Below are 17,536 nucleotides of genomic sequence, written 5' to 3' on the forward strand. Positions count from 1 at the left end.
GTAAAATAATCTTCTAGGTGCCAGTGAATCCAAAGCTCAGATGGCTGTTTTTCGTGGTACAGTTAGTGTCACAGTTCTAGTTACCCCGTTGGTTACTTGGTGTTCCTGGAGATAGCTCAGCGCTCCTGTGCTTTGCTCTTCTCCCTTGCAGTTTGCTGTCTCAGGCCTACTTTGGCCTAGGTTGCCAGCTTTGCCCCATTTCCGTAAATCCTGGTCTGGATCCCCTCCTGCAGAAGTCCCTGGCTTGGAGTTGGAACTGTTCTGGTGGAGATCACTTACTCTGGATCTGGTCGCTGGCTCAATCCTGATCTGCCAGTTGCCCCGACTGGGTTGGCTTCCAGGACTGGATTTGCTCCTGGCTTCTGCTCCTGGTGTAGCTTGTTTCCTCAGGCCCTCGAAAAGTGTGCTTCTAAAAGAGCCACTGTTTCCCACACCTGGCAGGAATGGAAGGACACACAGGTTCAACATGCAAAAGTAGAGCCCTCAGGAGCTCAGCAAGAAAAGATTGCTCATCCTCCCTCCCTCCTCACAAGTTTCTCAAGCCACAGGTGCCTCGGGCACAGCTAGCCTCCACAAGAGTTCCTTCTGAGTGGTGCTTTGCATAGTCTTCCAAGAATCCGACCGCACTCCAGAAAGTTCTTCCCTCTGGAGGTAAGTAAGCCTTTCAGGGGTTCATTGTGTGACCCCTCCCACCCCCGCAGGACACCTTTGGGCACAAAACGAGGTCTCACAGGAGCAAAGCATTGAACACATCCTCTCCTGCAGGCAGCAACACCACAGGCCCCTCTACTGTCCCACTGCCCTGGGGCCATGCCTATGTGAGGGAACCAAAGGCAGCGTGGTCCCTTTCACTTGGGCACAAATGGTGATTCTCACTGGACTTGGGGCGGGCACCTTCCCAGGCAAACAACCTGAGGCATCAGGGACTGGGCTGAAAGCGGGAGCTAAAAAGAAGAGGAAAAAGTAGACCTGGTTTGTTGTAGGTCCTTGGGTGGGTCTCAGAGACACTAGAGAAGCTTGCTCAATTGGGGGCAGAGGAATGAACCAGCCCTGTGCTGGGTGTGAGTGGCACCCAGCAGGCACAGAGGTCAGGAAACTTGAGCAAGGTAGGGAATCCGGGGAGATAAGGCTGTGACTCTCCTCCCCGTGGAGTGGAGCCACAACCTGAGCCCTGGCTCTGCTGGTTGCGTCATCTTTTATTTGCCCACAGCTACGTTTTGTCCAGAAACTCTGTCCTGAAAGGGAACTAAAGAAAACATCCAGCAAGCACTGGGCAAGGAAGGCCAGCAGCGGAGAACAAGGGTGGTCTTCGCCGTGCCAGAGGATGGAGGTGCACAATGTATCGGTCCCCTTCAATTTCTCTCTGCCGCCTGGCTTTGGCCACCGCGCCACAGACAAGGCACTGAGCATCATCCTGGTGTTCATGCTGCTATTCATCATGTTCTCCTTGGGCTGCACCATGGAGTTGAGCAAGATCAAGGCTCACTTCTTAAAGCCCAAAGGGGTGATCATTGCCATGTTGTCACAATATGGCATCATGCCCCTCGCTGCCTTTGTCCTGGGCAAGGTCTTCCGTCTAAACCCAATCGAGGCATTGGCCATCCTCATCTGTGGCTGCTCTCCTGGAGGGAACCTGTCCAACCTCTTCACCCTGGCCATGAAGGGGGACATGAACCTCAGGTAGGACTGAGGGTTAGGAGGGAGTGGGGTGGGATGGGGTGAGGCGGAGATATCATCATCTGGGGGAAGTCTGGGCTGGGGACCAGGAAAGGGGGAAGTTGAAAGTAGGAGTTTGATTAAGGTTGGCACTGCTAGTCAAAGGCTTATGCTAAGTCAGAACAGGCTCTGGAGTCTCTTTAAGTACCAAGTGAAAGATGTCAAGCTGGTCAAGAGGCATCTTAGACACCCCGGAACTCACAGAAGTGTCTCAAAGAATGTTGTAAAGGAGCACAGATTTCAACCAGGGTCCCCGAGAACTGAAGTCACCTAACTGTGGCATGTGGCTCTGAAGCTGAAAAACTAGAAGGGGCAATATGGGTTCTGAACATTCCAGGGAGACCAGGGTGACTTGGACCAAATGAGCATCCCAAATTCCTGCAGAGAAGAGACTCCAAAGGTTCTCCCCAAGTATATGGGCATCCAAGGTATGCTGAGACCCATCAGCCAGTTGACAGATGTAGTGAGAGAGCCCTCTGAAGACACCTCAGGTAGAGTTGAGGTCCCAGCACTTGCCCAGGTTAGTCTAACAATCAGAGAGCAAGCCAACAGCAGCCTGAGCTCAAAACATCCTGATCAGAAACCAGCAAGGTCCCTCTCCTGAACAGCCTGACTCCTCGGGCTTGGTGGGGTTATCTGTCCTTCACACAGGTGTGACTCTTGCCTACCAGAGGAGGCCCTCTTGACTGCTTGGTTCATCCATGCCATGGCTGAACTCACTAGCAGAAGCAAAGCCTCAGACTTAAACCAGTCTCCTCTAGGTCTGTCCTGAATGGAGATGTTCAGTGTCAGGTGAAGCCGGGAACCTAGAGCTATCAACTTGGGTCCATGTGCATCCCGCCTGTGGCTGAACTTTACAAAGAAACCCAACCAAGAAGCCTCTCCCACTGAGGCGAGGCAACACTAGTTTAACTAGGGGGAGGGGCAAGGTTTGTTGTATCTTATGTGTCCCAAGAACCCCAGGTTAAGACTCAGCTCCGATGCAGAAGGAATTTGAGTCACACTAGTTAGAGAAGGGACTTTGAGGGAACCTGTTATCTGTGAAAGCGGCAGAACACGAACGGGGTTGGGGACCATATGAAGGACAATGGGCGAGCTTTTAAGCGTAATCAAGTGCCCCATTCTCACCACCTGGTGACTGCTAAGGAGACCTCTCCAGTATCAGCTGCTCTGTAAGGTGGAAGGCCTCCAATTACCCCCAGCTTGTGGTGAGATCAAGAACAGGGTTCCTGTGTGCTGCTGCTTGCCCAGCCTCTGGTTCCAAGTTCCAGACTCTGCCACAGGTATTGCTGTGGCCATCTTCTGTCAAAGTCCCTTTCTCCCAAGCAAACTGACCTGCTTATACACATTAACCATGCCTTGATTCCCACTGGCTGAGTGGGAATATTATTCTCCTGCCCTGCCAGACTTTGAATCCCAGTTGTCCTGAAAAGTTGCGACATGCGCTATAGCAATGACAGTGGGTACTAAATATTCTTTTCAACAGTCAATTTTAAACTTGTTTTATGCAGGTGGGGATTTGCCTGCATGTATGGCTCTCTGCATTGCCTGTGTGCCTAGTGCCCAAAGAGGCCAAAAGAGGGCGCTGAATTCTCCTGGAACCGGAGTTACAGATGGTTATGGGATGCAGTGTGGGTGCCAGGAATCAAACCCAGATCCTCTGGAAGAGCAGCTAGTGCTCTTAACCACTGAGCTCTCTCCAGCGCCTCTCCCCCAAAAGTACTATTTTATTCTTTTTTGTTGTTGTTTGTTTGCTTTCTTGCTTATGTTTTTTCGAGACGGTTTCTCTGTAGCTTTGGTGCCTGTCCCGGAACTATCTCTTGTAGACCAGGCTGGCCTTGAACTCACAGAGATCCACCTGCCTCTGACCCCCAAGCACTGGGATTAAAGGCGTGCGCCACCACCACACAGCCTATTTTATTCTCTTAATACCCTGTTGTCCACGGTACACTCCTGCACTGATCCTTGTTTCGGTGGCTGGCGCAGACAGGTGCATACAGCAGGGAGTACCATAACTGACCACATTGACAGATGAGGAAACAGTCGTAGGGCTTAACACCTTTGGCCGGGGGCTGGCTGGCTGGCTGCTTTGCGAGCTAGCCTGTTCACTGCAGAGTGAATAGAGGCTGCCTGCCAGGCTCAAAGGCCCTGGTCCCACTGATCAGTCATGCGTATTGTACAGGAGGGGAATCCATAGTCATCACAGTTTTCTGCTTTTCTTTTTAAAAGATATTTATTTCTATTTTATATGTATGAGTGTTTTTCTTCTGTGTGTATGTAAGGACACTGTGTACATGTCCTAGTGTCCATAGAGGCCAGCAGACTGCACTGGATCCCCTGAAACTGAAGCCATAGATGGTTGTGAGTCACTGTGTGGGTGCTAAGAGTTGAACCCTGGGCTGAACCATCTCTGCAGCCCTAAGTTTTCTGCTTCTCAAAAGAAAATTGAACCTCCAACTTTAGGTAAAATCTCCAAAACTTCAAACATCAAAAAGTCATACGAATGTACCTAAAAGGCTGTGCAAACCAAGCAGTGTCTAAGGGTCAGATGCCCCAAGGTCTACTTTGAAGCCTCTCTTTAAGCTCATTAAGTCCCACTTAAGAGTTAGAAGTAAATGGTGAGACTCCTAGTACTCCTGTTTTACCCACTAGGAATCAGAAGTCAGGAAACCTGCCAACGGTCTCCTAAGAGCTGAGCAAAAGTTGTGTCCAAGCCGGGCGGTGGTGGCGCACGCCTTTAATCCCAGCACTTGGGAGGCAGAGGCAGGCGGATCTCTGTGAGTTCGAGACCAGCCTGGCCTACAAGAGCTAGTTCCAGGACAGGCTCCAAAGCTACAGAGAAACCCCGTCTCGAAAAACAAAAACAAAAACAACAACAACAAAAAAAAAACAACAACAAAAGTTGTGTCCAGAGCAGGCTAGAGCCCTCTCTCCCGGTTATTCTGTCTTCCAAATGGATTAAGTCTGAGGGGGGACACCAGACAGCCAGACAGGGTAGTTCCTTCCTCAAAGACACAGGAAGAGAAAAACACCTATAAGAAGTGAGCTTGTTTGGAACAACCCTGACTACTCTTGCCATCCTCTAACTCCCCTGCTCCCTGTAACCTGCTGGTCCCCAAAGAGCCCAGAGCCAGTGCCTCGGGGAGACAAAAGACCTGGATATCACTCCATGATTCCAACAAGTTCCCCACTTATGACTTGGGAAGCAACTGGGATTCCTATACCTTTCCCACCTCACCATAGAGACTGGATGGTCACTTCACAGTGGCCTCAGCTTGTACCTCTCATCTTTCTAATCAAGTTTAGAGATTAAAAAAAAAAGCAGGGCCTATGTAACATGATTATTCTTAAGCTAAGAAGGGGCTGGGTACAGCGGTGCATACCCAGCTACCCGGGTGACTGAGGTAGGCGAAAGCTTAAGTCCATCTCAAAATAAAAGAACGTGGAAGTAAGCCTGGTATGGTGGCACCGGCCTGTAACGCCAGCACGAAGGCAAAGACAGAAGGCATCAGGAGTTCAAGGTCACCCTCCACTACACAGGGAGTTGTAGGTTACATAAGACCCTGTCTGAAAAAGCAAAAACGAAGATCATATATAGGAAGAAAGAATGAAAACATAAACATGCTATCCCACTGTAACCAGAAACAAGGTCCCCAGTGTTGCAACGGTCCCAATCTTAGGAGCTAGAATCTGGAGGTCACCTCCCATCCGGGTCCTTTAGGGTAAACTGAGGATAGCAAGTAACAGATGCCGGTAGGTTGGGGATGTGATACCTCTGACAGCCCCCAGTATCTATGATTGTGGAGGAAAATGCCCGAGGTTCTGGAAACATGGCTCTACACATCTAAGGGGACATAGGCACACAAAGTCCCAGAACACAGTCTAGAACTCCTGACACAAAGCCAAAGTAAGCATTTCTCTGGACAGGAGGACAAGCACATGACTTGTAAGTTAGTCTTCTACCAAGAGACCAACAGCTTGCACAGAAGCACCCATACACTTCTCAATCTCATTCCCTCCAGCACACCTCAGAGGGAATACCTCCCAGGATTTGGCTCCAGCAACTCCAAGGACATTTTTTAAAACATCTATTTATTATGTATACATTGTTTTGTGTTTGTCTACAGGCCAGAAGAGGGCACCATATCTCATTACAGACGGTTGTGAGCCATCATGTGGTTGCTGGGAATAGAACTCAGGACCTCTGGAAGAACAGCCAGTGCTCCTAACCTCTGAGCCATCTCTCCAGCAACCCCCCACCCCCACCAAGGGCATTTTTAAACTTTTGTTTTAGGTTGCTGTTTGTGACAGAATCTAGCATAGCCCAGGCTAGTTTTGAACTCACTGTGTAGTCAAACATGACCTTGAACTTCTGATTTCCAACCCTCTGCTGAGATTACCAGAGGCCATCATTCCTGGCTCTTTGTTTAAATGTATGTGTCTGTGTACGTATGTGCCGTGGGTATGCATGTACCTGCTGAGGCCAGAAGAGGATGTCAGAACTCCTGGAGTTACAGGGGGCTAAGCCACCCAGTGTGGTACTGGGAAATGAACCTGGGTTCTCTGAAAGAACAGCAAGCACTCTTAAGTGCTAAACCATTTTTCCAGGCCTTGGTTCTCTCCCTTTGTATTTTTTTTAAGGCTTATGTATTTTATGTACAAGAGTGCTTTGTACTTCAAACACACCAGAAGAGGGCATCAGACCTCATTATAGGTGGTTGCTGGGAATTGAACTCATCACCTCTGGAAGAGCAATTAGTGTTCTTAACCCCTGACCATCTCCCCCCCCCCCCAGTTCTCTTTAAAAACTATCACTATACATACAAGATATTTTCAAACTATTACAGATAATCTACTGAATTTGCATGTTTTCAATTTGGTATCATATAGTTGGATCATATATTTGGCAATTGGCTCTGAGAGCCAGTGCCTTAGCTTCCTGACCAAAAGCAACATGGAGAGAAAGGGGTTTATTTTACATTACAGCTACTTCATCATCCAGGGAAGTCAGGGCAGGAATTCAAGACAGGAGCTGATGCACAGCCCACAGAGCAGAGCCGTTCACTGGCTTGCTCCTCATGGATTCCTCAGCCTGCTTTCTGACAGCACCCAGCACCACCAGCCCACAGGGGGCACCACACAGTGAGCTGGGCCCTTCCCCCATCCTCAATCAAGACAAATGTCCTACAGGCTTATCAACGAGCCAATTAACTCTATGGAGGCATTTTCTCCAATCAAGATTCCTTCTTCCCAGATGACACTACTTTGTGTCAAGTTGACGCAAAAACTAGCCAGCAGTTAGGCTTGTCAGTAGAATACCTACTGTGTGTATTTGAACTGTTGTGTGGTTTGCTGCGCTTACCTTTTGGGACACATTCCTGACTCCACGGCCTGCTTCTATAGACAGCCCTGTGCATGGGTCTCTTTTTCCCTGGTCAAAGTATGGATAGGAAAAGCAGGAATTGGAAATCATGGGATTCCCACGTCAGCAAGGAAGCTCCCAGTTGTTCGACTTCACACATAGGAATTGTTTTCCACATCTTTTTATTTGGAATCGCCGGGCTTTGTCATTTTTGCCAACCGGTCAGTTGCAGCAAACCACATTTCCAATGGATGTCATGCGAGGCCTAGCACCTTTTCCGGGTTAACTAGTCACTTGGGTGTCCTCATCTGGAAATGGGATGGGCTATGCTTCTACGGGGTTGTTCTCAAAGAACTTTACTGATTTGCAAAGTGATTTGAATGTTATCTCCTCACAGCGTGGGACTTACACGTATATGTTGAACTCTATACTGCTTTGTCTTGACTAATCAGAGGTTTAATAAATATGTCCTATGTTCTTTTTTAAAAAATTACCTTTACACAGCTACTAGGTGGTTAAAAAAAAGAAGAAAATTACCTTTCAGCCGGGCAATAGCACACAGCTTTAATCCCAGCACTTGGGAGGCAGAGGCAGGAGGATATCTGTGAGTTCGAGGCCAATCTGGTCTACAAGAGCTAGTTCCAGGACAGGCTCCAAAGCTACAGTGAAACCATGTCTCGAAAAAAACAACAACAAAAACAGCCTTTCACATGGAATTGTTTTGTTGTTTTATAACAGCTCTCGCTGTCCTGGAACTTGCTAATCTTACATTTCCATGTGAATATTTTTAGAACCATTCATTTTTTTCTACCAATACTATTTAGTACCACTTCTTATTAGTCAAACATGGTTGGGCTTTTATCCAAACTCTATCGTATTGGTCAATCAATGGAGGGATGCTGTTTCCTAAGTTATTCCTCATGCCTTGCTCATGACCACCTGCCCAGGGATGACATGCACAGTGAGATGGGCCCCCCAGCATCAATCACCAATCAAAAAAAAAAAGTAATTTTATTTAAATTGAAATGGCATCTTCTTCAATAAAGCACAAGGGGTCTGCTTTCTATTCTAACAGTTACTATGTGCAATTTAAGTCAAAACTCTTTTGGGGAAAAAAAAAAAGGCTGCATGTTTGCTGGCCAAGAAAATGTGGCTCACAACCATCTGTAATGAGGTCTGGTGCCCTCTTCTGGCCAGCAGGCATACACACAGACAGAATATTTTATATATAATAAATAAATATTTAAAAAAAAAAAAGAAAATGGGATAAGGTATGCAGCCCAACAGTGTCTGGCATACAAAAGGTACTCAAACATCTAATTGGTTTCTTTGTTCTCCCTGTTATCTTCCACTCAGCATTGTGATGACCACCTGCTCCTCCTTCACTGCCTTGGGCATGATGCCTCTCCTCTTGTACATCTACACCAAAGGGATCTATGATGGGGATCTTAAGGACAAGGTGCCCTACAAAGGCATTATGATATCGCTGGTCATGGTTCTCATTCCTTGTAGCATAGGAATCTTCCTCAAAACCAAAAAGCCACAATATGTTCCCTACATCATCAAGGTAAGAAAACTCAGGGCCCTGCTTAAATAAAGTATTGTGACTGAGCCATTACCACCACAGGCTACTTAGGAGAGCTCTTTCTTCTTTGACTCGCTCACTAGGTGCTCTGGTTGGATGCTGGGTCACTTGGCAACAGCAGTTCATCACAGCATCAACTCATTGTCAGATGGGCACTCACATCCCAAGATGAGCAGAGAGGCCCACAGTACTTCCTAGTGGCGTCACCCCAGGGATCTGCCTTTAATCAAAAGACATGTGGGAGGTGGGTGAAGATCACACACATCAGGTTTTCCTTACAGAAGTAAAATAAAGTCTATTCTATAGTACCTCATGGGATTGTAATAGGAACAAATACTTTTGAAGCAGCCAGGCGGTGGTCGCACCGCCTTTAATCCCAGCACTCGGGAGGCAGAGGCAGACGGATCTCTGTGAGTTTGAGGCCATCCTGGTCTACAAGAGCTAGTTCCAGGACAGGAACCAAAAGCTACGGAGAAACCCTGTCTCGAAAAATCCAAAAAAAAAAACAAACAAACAAAAAAAAAACCTTTTTGAAGCATCAAGAGAAAGTGAACACAGTATACATTAATTATAGTATAATTAAATTTATAATCCCTCTTTGATGCCATACACTAAGGGCTTGCTGTCTTCAGTTTGTCATATTTGAAGGTAAAGTAACATGCAAAATAAGAGTCCAACAACAGCAAGCAAACAAGCCTGGTGGTCTTTTAAGACCGCTGAAGGCCTGAATGGGGATTGAGCCAGACACACAGCCTAGGATTTACAAAAGCCTGGAGAGAGGCCAACTAGAGAACAGAGGTTAATAGGGCAAACTTGGCTAACTTTAGCAACGAGACTAAGAGGAAACAAACACTTCCAGCATTTCACAGAAACATTGTGCACAGACAGGGCACCCATCATTGCTTGCCCTTAGAAGAATGAGAAACTGGTCAAGTTACCCATACCCTCCAACCTTCTCAGCCTCATGTACACAACAATTCTAGATGGTCAGCTAGGAGCACAAGGCCAAGACCCTGTCTCCAAAGAACAAGTAAGCGTCACACACAGGAATAGACACTAGAGTCAAGCTGAGCATATAGTTGATAATCAGTAATTTTTTGCTATTTATTTAAAAGATGAGAAAGGCACAAATTTACACATTTTTGCCATTTTGGAGCATGCTGCAAAAAGCACTCAAGAAAACGTACATCCTTATGTTTCACAATGAAAACCCTGAGCAGCCATTTCACCAGAACCTACCTATTAAAGATTCACAGTGCTGTAGTAGAGTCCAGCTCACCCTGAAATAGTGGTTTTCAACTTTCTTAATGCTGTAACCTTTAATACTTCAAGCTGTGGCAAACCACAACCAGTAAATTATTTTTGTTGCTAGTTCATAGCTAGTTTATTATTTTTAAAAAAGTATCGTTTGTTTTCTAATGGCCTTAGGCAACCCTTGTGAAAGACCCATTTAACCCCTCACACACACACACACAAGGAGTACAACCCATAAGTTGAGAACTGCTACCCTAAACAATGAAGTCCCTCCCTATAATGTAGACTGAGCAAAGTCCCAAAGTGTTTTTAGGGGGTCTTATGCGAATGTTTACAGACTGGAAATGTCATTTATAAATATCAGCTTCATAGGACCAGGAAATCTCATCCCTCCACAGAAGATCATTGAAAATTTCCCAGCAGTCTGGGCTATGTCAAAAGCAACTGGCTATGCTTGGCTGATGTTTAGTCATAAAAACACTAGCAAAATGTTTACATTTACTTAAGAAACCAAAAAAAAAAAAAAAGATGGGAGGTAAAGATTATCTTTCCTGTTATAATAAAAATGACCTCTGGTACAAACTCCCGTCTCCCACCCTTCTAAGTTTCTTCTTGTCCCCCATATCCAGGGAGGGCTGATCATCACTTTCTGCCTCAGTGTGGCTGTCACAGTCCTGTCTGTCATCAATGTGGGCAACAGCATTGTGTTCGCCATGACACCACCACTGCTGGCCACCTCTTCCCTGATGCCTTTCGCTGGCTTCCTTCTGGGCTACATCCTCTCTGCCCTCTTCCAGCTCAATCCACGGTAGGTTCCTGAAGCTCCATTTTCCTCAGGGCCTTTAAAGGGCTGAGCATTTCCTGGCATATGGTCAAAGGCGCCAACTGAAATACTGGGGGTGGGGGTGGGGGTTGAACAGCAAAGCCTGCTCTCTGTCGAGATAGTGCTTCCTGGAGCTGCCTCGCAACTGATGGCACTGGGGTAGCTTCAATTCCGCTAATATTCCTCCCTGCCCACTCTTCTTGCTCTTCTGACAATTAAGAATACAGGATGGAAGTTATATGCTAAGTGGTACTCCAAAACTCAGGTCTTTACAATGCAACCCAACTCACAAATACAGTCATCAACCTGAGGGTCTGTGGGAACAGAGGCCCGCTACCCTAAATAAACTTTCGTAGAGTTTAAAACACAGTGGTTCTTAACCTTCCTAATAATGCTGCGACCCTTTAACACACCACCTCATGTGGTGACGACCAATCATAACATTACCTCATTGCTACTTCAAAGTCTGTTTTCCAATGGTGTTAGGTGACCTCTGTGAAAGAGTCATTTCAACCCCCAAGTTAAGAACCACTGCCTTACAATTCCCCCCCTTTTTTTGGTTTTTCGAGACAAGTTTCTTTGTAGCTTTGAAGCCTGTCCTGGAACTAGCTCTTGTAGACCAGGCTGGCCTCAAACTCACAGAGATCCACCTGCCTCTGCCTCCTGAGTGCTGGGATTAAAGGTGTGCGCCACCACCACCCAGCGAGGAACTAAACACACACAAAACCCACTATTACAAACTTGTTGATAAAGACCAAATTACTGTGCATATTCCACACAAGGCAAAAGGCGGCCTTCCCTATGACCACAGTGCTGCAGTATTACTATTTCTGGGAGCTCCAGATCACAAAGGTCATCTCAGTCCTCTCAAAATGCACTAAAGCTAGTAAATTAACACACTTGGAATATGTATTCATTAAATTTAAACATCCACAAAATGAAAGGCAAAATTAGGAAAGAAAAACTTTCAAAGATACACAGTGGGGCTGACATTTGCTTTTAACGACAAGTTCTGGAGCTAGAGCTATGTAACAATCTACTGCTGTCTATAGGCAAAAGTGCAACTGTCATCATGTAAGACTAACAGAACAAACTAATGAGTGATACTGGCTCCCAGGTTCAATTATCTGCCAGTCCCTTTCAAGTTTTAACTTAGTTCTATAAAAGAGGACCAAACAAAATTTCCAAGCAATTCAACATCAACAAACCACCTGTTTCCTCCCACCTTCCTATGCTGGGTGCTTAGGTCTAATGGCTCACAAACAGGAAGGGCAGGCACAGCAGCAGCCAAATGCCTCCTGTTAAGTAATTTTTCCCCTCCCTCACAGCTGCAGCCGCACCATCAGCATGGAAACAGGATTCCAAAATGTTCAACTCTGTTCTACCATCCTCAACGTGACCTTTCCCCCTGAAGTCATTGGACCACTTTTCTTCTTTCCTCTTCTGTATATGATTTTCCAACTTGCAGAAGGAATTCTCTTCATTATTATCTTTCGGTGCTATGAGAAATTCAAGCCTCCCGAGGGTGAGTACTGCCACATTGGACCTGAGCTTCCAGGGTTCATTTCAGCAGGAAACCAAGGTAGTACCGAGTACGCAAGACTTTAAAAGGGTCATTTCTCAGTAGTTGAGAAAAATCACCCTGTGGAATATTCCTCAAGGGATTAAGACAGTAAGAGGCCATTATGTCTAAGCAAGAGAACCTTCACTATATGAGATCATTCCCCACTGTAATAGGAAAAACTACTTTGGACCTACGCTATTTCTAGGGTGTTTGGGAAGCGTCAGCAATCTTACAGTATTCAGTTTTCTGTAACGAGGTCAGAACCCTACCACCCCCATAGGGAAAACACAGGATAGCCCTAATACAACAGAATCCAGAGATTCAGCCGGGCGGTGGTGGCGCACGCCTTTAATCCCAGCATTCGGGAGGCAGAGGCAGGCGGATCTCTGTGAGTTCGAGGCCAGCCTGGTCTACAAGAGCTAGTTCCAGGACAGGCTCCAAAACCAGAGAAACCCTGTTTCGAAAATTAAAAAAAAAAAAAAAAAAAAGAATCCAGAGAGTCCATTCTGGTTACACAGTAATTTAATCTTCTTAAAATAAAGCTTCTTAAATACATAACTGGTATGGTTTGTACATATTACTAGAGCAGAGCTCTTTTGGTTTTTTTTTTTTAACCAGTTTCTCTGTGTAGCCCTGACTGTCCTGAACTTGCTCTGTAGAGTAGGCTTGCTGGCCTCAAACTCAAGAGATCCACCTGCCTCTCGCATTCTGGGACTAAAGATGTGTTCGTTCCATTGCCAAGTGGCTTAGAGAACATTCAGAACGTAAGCCTAGATAGATTAGAATCCCTCCCCTTAAAGTGCTTCTGAGTGGTTGGAGGCAACTGGATAGTCAAGAGCACTTTCAGGGGCTGGAAAGATGGTTCAGCAATTTAAGGACACATGGCTGCTCTTCCACAGGATCCACAAGGCAGCTCACAATCCAGTCCTAGGAGATGCCCTCTTCTGGCCTACATTGATAATGAATGCGGTGCAATGACAAGCATCGAAATAGCCATATACATATAAACAAATCGGCCTTTTGAAAGTACTTGTTTACATGTTTACACGCAGAGACCCATGTAGTCAGATAGCTTAGCAGTGATCACCTTTACCTGCTAAGAGTCCTTGCCATCCGAATCCTCTAACCATTGTTTTTGAGGTACTGAGCACTGGAGTAGTTCATGTGTACAAAGCAAAGACCCTTGACCTTGTTTTCTGTAGCTCAGGTTAGTCTCAAACTGGAGATTCTCCAAGTGATCATCAAATGAAACATTATGTACCATGTCCAGACTTGTCATCAGTAGTGGAAATCAAACTCAGGACTTGGCATGCTAGGAAAGCATTCCCAAGTCACACCCCCAGACCCCTCAATCTTTTAAACAAAAAGCTCAACATACTTTGTAACATGTATTTCCTAACATTTTGCCTAATCACCCAATTTCTTCTGCATCGTATTGCCAGTAAAACCAAGGCTGAGATTCTTCCTAGAACCCAGAAGCTGTGGTTTGTACCTCAACACATACAGAAAATTCTGCCTGGTGGAAGTCCCATTACTCAACTAGCAAACACCAACGTTCCCTTGGCAATTGAGATGTAATCCTGGTTATCAAGAAGCCAAAAAGGAAAGCCAAGAGTACACTACAGGACACTAAAACCTTGCCTTAGCTCTAAACCAGCTGGGGGCAGAAAAAGCCTAAGTCTGAGTCTCATCTAAACAACTCAGTCATTCACTACCTAGTAGTTACCCTTTCAATATGCACTATAATAAATGGCACCTCTAGAGCCAACAGATTCCAGAGACGGTTCCAGAAGACCTGTAATAGCCTTCAGTGTGACACTCTATGGATTTTCAATTAAGACCTTACTTAAAAAGGCCAATTTTGAAAATCCCAGTACCAAAACTGTGCCAACAGTTGACCCACCACTTCTAAAGTGTGAGAGCAGGGAGGATAGACCCTGCCTTGTCTGACTTCTGTCTAAGTTCCTCACCACTCTGCATAGAAGAAAAAAGATTAAGGAAGGTAGGGGTTGGCAGCCTGAAACGTCAGGATTCCCCTAAACTTCCTGCCTTCCCTTCCTTCATAACTGAAGTCATTATTATTTACCCACCTTTCCTCTACGACTTTGCTTTATGAGTGGTTAGAGTGATAAAAAATGTACAAAGCATCTGAGGTGCTAACACACCAGGGATGGGATGGTAGAAGAGCATACCCTCTGAAGTGCCTTTTTATTTGTAGCTGAGTAAGTTTTGTGTTTGCCTTAGTTACTTTTCTATTACTACGATACTGGACACCAGGCAAGGGCAACTTATAGAAGTGTTTACAGGAGGTCAGTTTCAAAGAGTTCACGATCATCATGGCAGGCAGCATGGCAGCAGGCACTGCCCTGGAGCAGAAACTGACACCTTACATCTTGAACCACAAACAGGCAGAGAAAGGCTAACCAGGAATGGTGCCGCATTAAGGTTTTTGAAATCTCAACAGCCCACCCCCACTGACACACCCAACAAGGCCACCCAGTCTAATCTTTCCTCCAATGGAAACCAAGCATCAACTACAGGCCTATAGCAGCCATCCTTATAAACCTTCACATTATTACTCAGTCTCCATCTTACCTTCACAGATGAAACCAAGGTGACCTACAAGGCTGCTGCCACTCAAGATACTATTCCAGAAGCTCCAGAAAAAGGTACCCACAATGGGAATGTTCCTTCTACACAACCTAGCCCTTCCCCCAATGGCCTGGATTCTGGTCAGGTGGCAATTTAAAATGCCTTGTAAAAGATCAGATACAGCAACAAAAAGACCACCAGGCTTGCCCGAATGTCTGTATAGCACTTCCAGGAAATTCGTCAGCACAATCATGAAGCCATAACAATGGGCAACCTACCCAGGAACCCTTACCCATTCAACATGAAATCTGCTATTTGTCCAAAAAACAAACAAGAACTGGGCAAAGTGGTTCATGTTTATAATCCCAATGCTCAGTAACTGAAATGTCGACCTTAAAGTATGAAGAAAGACTGTCAAACCAAACATACTCTTCAGTAGCTATGAATGCTTATGAAGGCACTCACCTGCCCTCTACAGCAGTATCTGACTTATACTGGTTTCACTATTTACTTTCCCGTTGGTGGGTATGTTGTTCAAGAGGAAATAAACTATAACACAATGGTTCTAACTTACAAAATTTCTGTTATTTTTCTGTGGCACATGACTTGCGTTCAAGTTCAAGTACCAATACCAAGTACCCACAAAAGTGTCTTGGCAGTGGTGGCACACATCTTTAATCCCAGCACTCAGAAGTTCGAGGCCAGCCTGGTCTACAAAGTGTTACAACACCAGGACAGCCAGAGCTGTTACTTACTGAGAAACCCTTTCTCAAAAAAAAACTAAACACATAAAAAGCAAGACAAAACTGCCACCCACCACCACATGAAAGGGCTTCAAATATCAGAAGAAAGATAAATTCCTAAGAAGCCAAGAAACAAGCCAGCACAATGACTTCATAACTACTCTATCAGCTTGCCTGTCAGTGGCATCAGGCACTCCAAAAACTTGGGAGGCTATCACACAGAAAAATGTTTGCACCCTCATATTTCCTCTATACCTAAACATTGTGCACTTTTTACTTGGATGCCAAAAAGAACTGAAAGATGAACAAACTCCCCATTGCATACAGCTGAACATAGCTACTTTTGTTTTTCTTAACAGTGATCAGGTGCAACCGCAGCCACATTAAGGCACTTATTTGACAAAGCTGCGAGACTAACAAGCATTCCTGGGACCAGAACAGGAAGAAACGACTGACCATTTGGGCTGTTATTAATTAAAAAAAAAAAAAACAACAAAAAACATGGTGCCATAGCCCTTTAAAGTACACGCTCACATGCCTGCTAAAGCAGTGGGAGGTTTGTCTCAGGTTTAAGGCCAGCCTGGGCTACATAGCTACATAGTGTACGAAGCAAGGCACAGCTACATAGCAATCCCAAATTTCAAACCAAAGAAAGGTTACATACATGTTGGGGCAGTCTAACACCACCAATTTGGGAGAGCATAGAATGACGACCAACTGAGGCTACATAGTAAAGTGAATATCAGTCTAGGGTATACGCTAGCATCAACTCTTACCACAAAATACTTAACCTTTTTCTTACATTTTGGGTTCATCTGATCAATGATGTCCTAACACTGCAAGATGTGTTAACTTATGTAAGAATCTAGCATTTAGGAAAGACTGAACTGGGACTTCACAGTATCCTTAGAAATAGATCAAAGAACACACACACACAAAAAAAAAAAAAAAAAAAAAAAAAAAAAAAACACCAAAAAACTAGTACTAAAACCTCCCTTAGAATTCTAAGACTGGCACACTGAATCACAGCACAAGAGACAGTGAGCAGGTACATCTGAGTTTAAAGCCTGCACATAGCAAGTCCCAGATCAGCCAGGCCCACAGGCAAAGTGAAACCTTGCCTCAAAAGAATCTGATCATAACTTCTCAAACCTTAGGTCTGTGCTCAATGCAAAACTTCAACCTGATGCAGTTCCCATGAAGGGCAGGCGAGGTGACCAATAAAGAGATGGCTGTGTTCTGCCAGTATTATGGCAACAGGTCCCTAAGTAAGCAAGCACACTGAAATGTTCTAAGAATTAGCTGTACTTCATGGCCACTCTCTTCCTAGACTAGCAAGTCACCAGCCTTCCTAACAAGCGCTCCCAAATGACAACTCTCACTCCAAAGGCCCACTTTGAGGAGGCAAACAAGGTCATTTTTTCTACTTCTAGTCCACAAGGCAGGCATGAGTGTTGCCTGTCTATAGACCTGGGATCGTTAGAACCTGAAATCCTGGATCCCTAACAGCTGCCCTTAACTTGTCCTTTGAAAAGCCCCTAAATTCCCTAAGTGGTAATGCAGCTGAAGTAAGATGTTCTGCTATCAAATACACCAAGCTAGTACCTGGCAACTAGGCTTTCAAGATGAATATAAATCATTTCCTACACTTCTAGGGTGGCTCTCACTCTCACAGGGATATTTATTAAATGACATGGGAGTAGACCTAAATGAGTACCCATTAAAACCGAGCTAGAGAGATGGCTCAGCAATTAAAGACGACTTAATGCTCTCCCAGATCCCACATGATCTGGACTGGAGTTTGATTCCCAGCATCCACACAGCTGCTTCTATATCTAACTCCATTTCCAACGAATCCTGCACCACCTGCTGGCTTCCTTGAGCACTAGGAATCCAA

At 45.4% G+C, this 17,536-nt stretch overlaps 1 protein-coding gene across 1 annotated transcript; it reads left to right on the forward strand.

Moving 5' to 3' along the window:
* Positions 1 to 1,238: 1,238 nt before the first annotated feature.
* On the forward strand, positions 1,239 to 15,469 carry Slc10a1 (solute carrier family 10 member 1). Its single transcript, XM_041658455.1, has 5 exons — positions 1,239 to 1,680; positions 8,435 to 8,645; positions 10,547 to 10,725; positions 12,069 to 12,265; positions 14,908 to 15,469. The coding sequence occupies exons 1-5, from the start codon at positions 1,325 to 1,327 to the stop codon at positions 15,051 to 15,053; spliced, it is 1,089 nt and encodes a 362-aa protein (XP_041514389.1). The 5' UTR covers positions 1,239 to 1,324; the 3' UTR covers positions 15,054 to 15,469.
* Positions 15,470 to 17,536: the final 2,067 nt, after the last annotated feature.

The sequence above is a fragment of the Microtus oregoni genome, unplaced genomic scaffold (assembly GCF_018167655.1).
Source record: "Microtus oregoni isolate MIOR12 unplaced genomic scaffold, Mior012 000009F_ref0000495, whole genome shotgun sequence".
Classification (NCBI taxonomy): domain Eukaryota; kingdom Metazoa; phylum Chordata; class Mammalia; order Rodentia; family Cricetidae; genus Microtus; species Microtus oregoni.

What these genes read in the sequence shown, in the direction of transcription:
- Slc10a1 (XM_041658455.1), top strand. Translation starts at nt 1,325, where the DNA reads ATGGAGGTGCACAATGTATCGGTCCCCTTCAATTTCTCTCTGCCGCCT. An exon ending in AAGGGGGACATGAACCTCAG is followed by an intron (nt 1,681 to 8,434) that starts GTAGGACTGAGG and finishes TCTTCCACTCAG; the next exon opens with CATTGTGATGACCACCTGCT. An exon ending in CTCTTCCAGCTCAATCCACG is followed by an intron (nt 10,726 to 12,068) that starts GTAGGTTCCTGA and finishes CCTCCCTCACAG; the next exon opens with CTGCAGCCGCACCATCAGCA.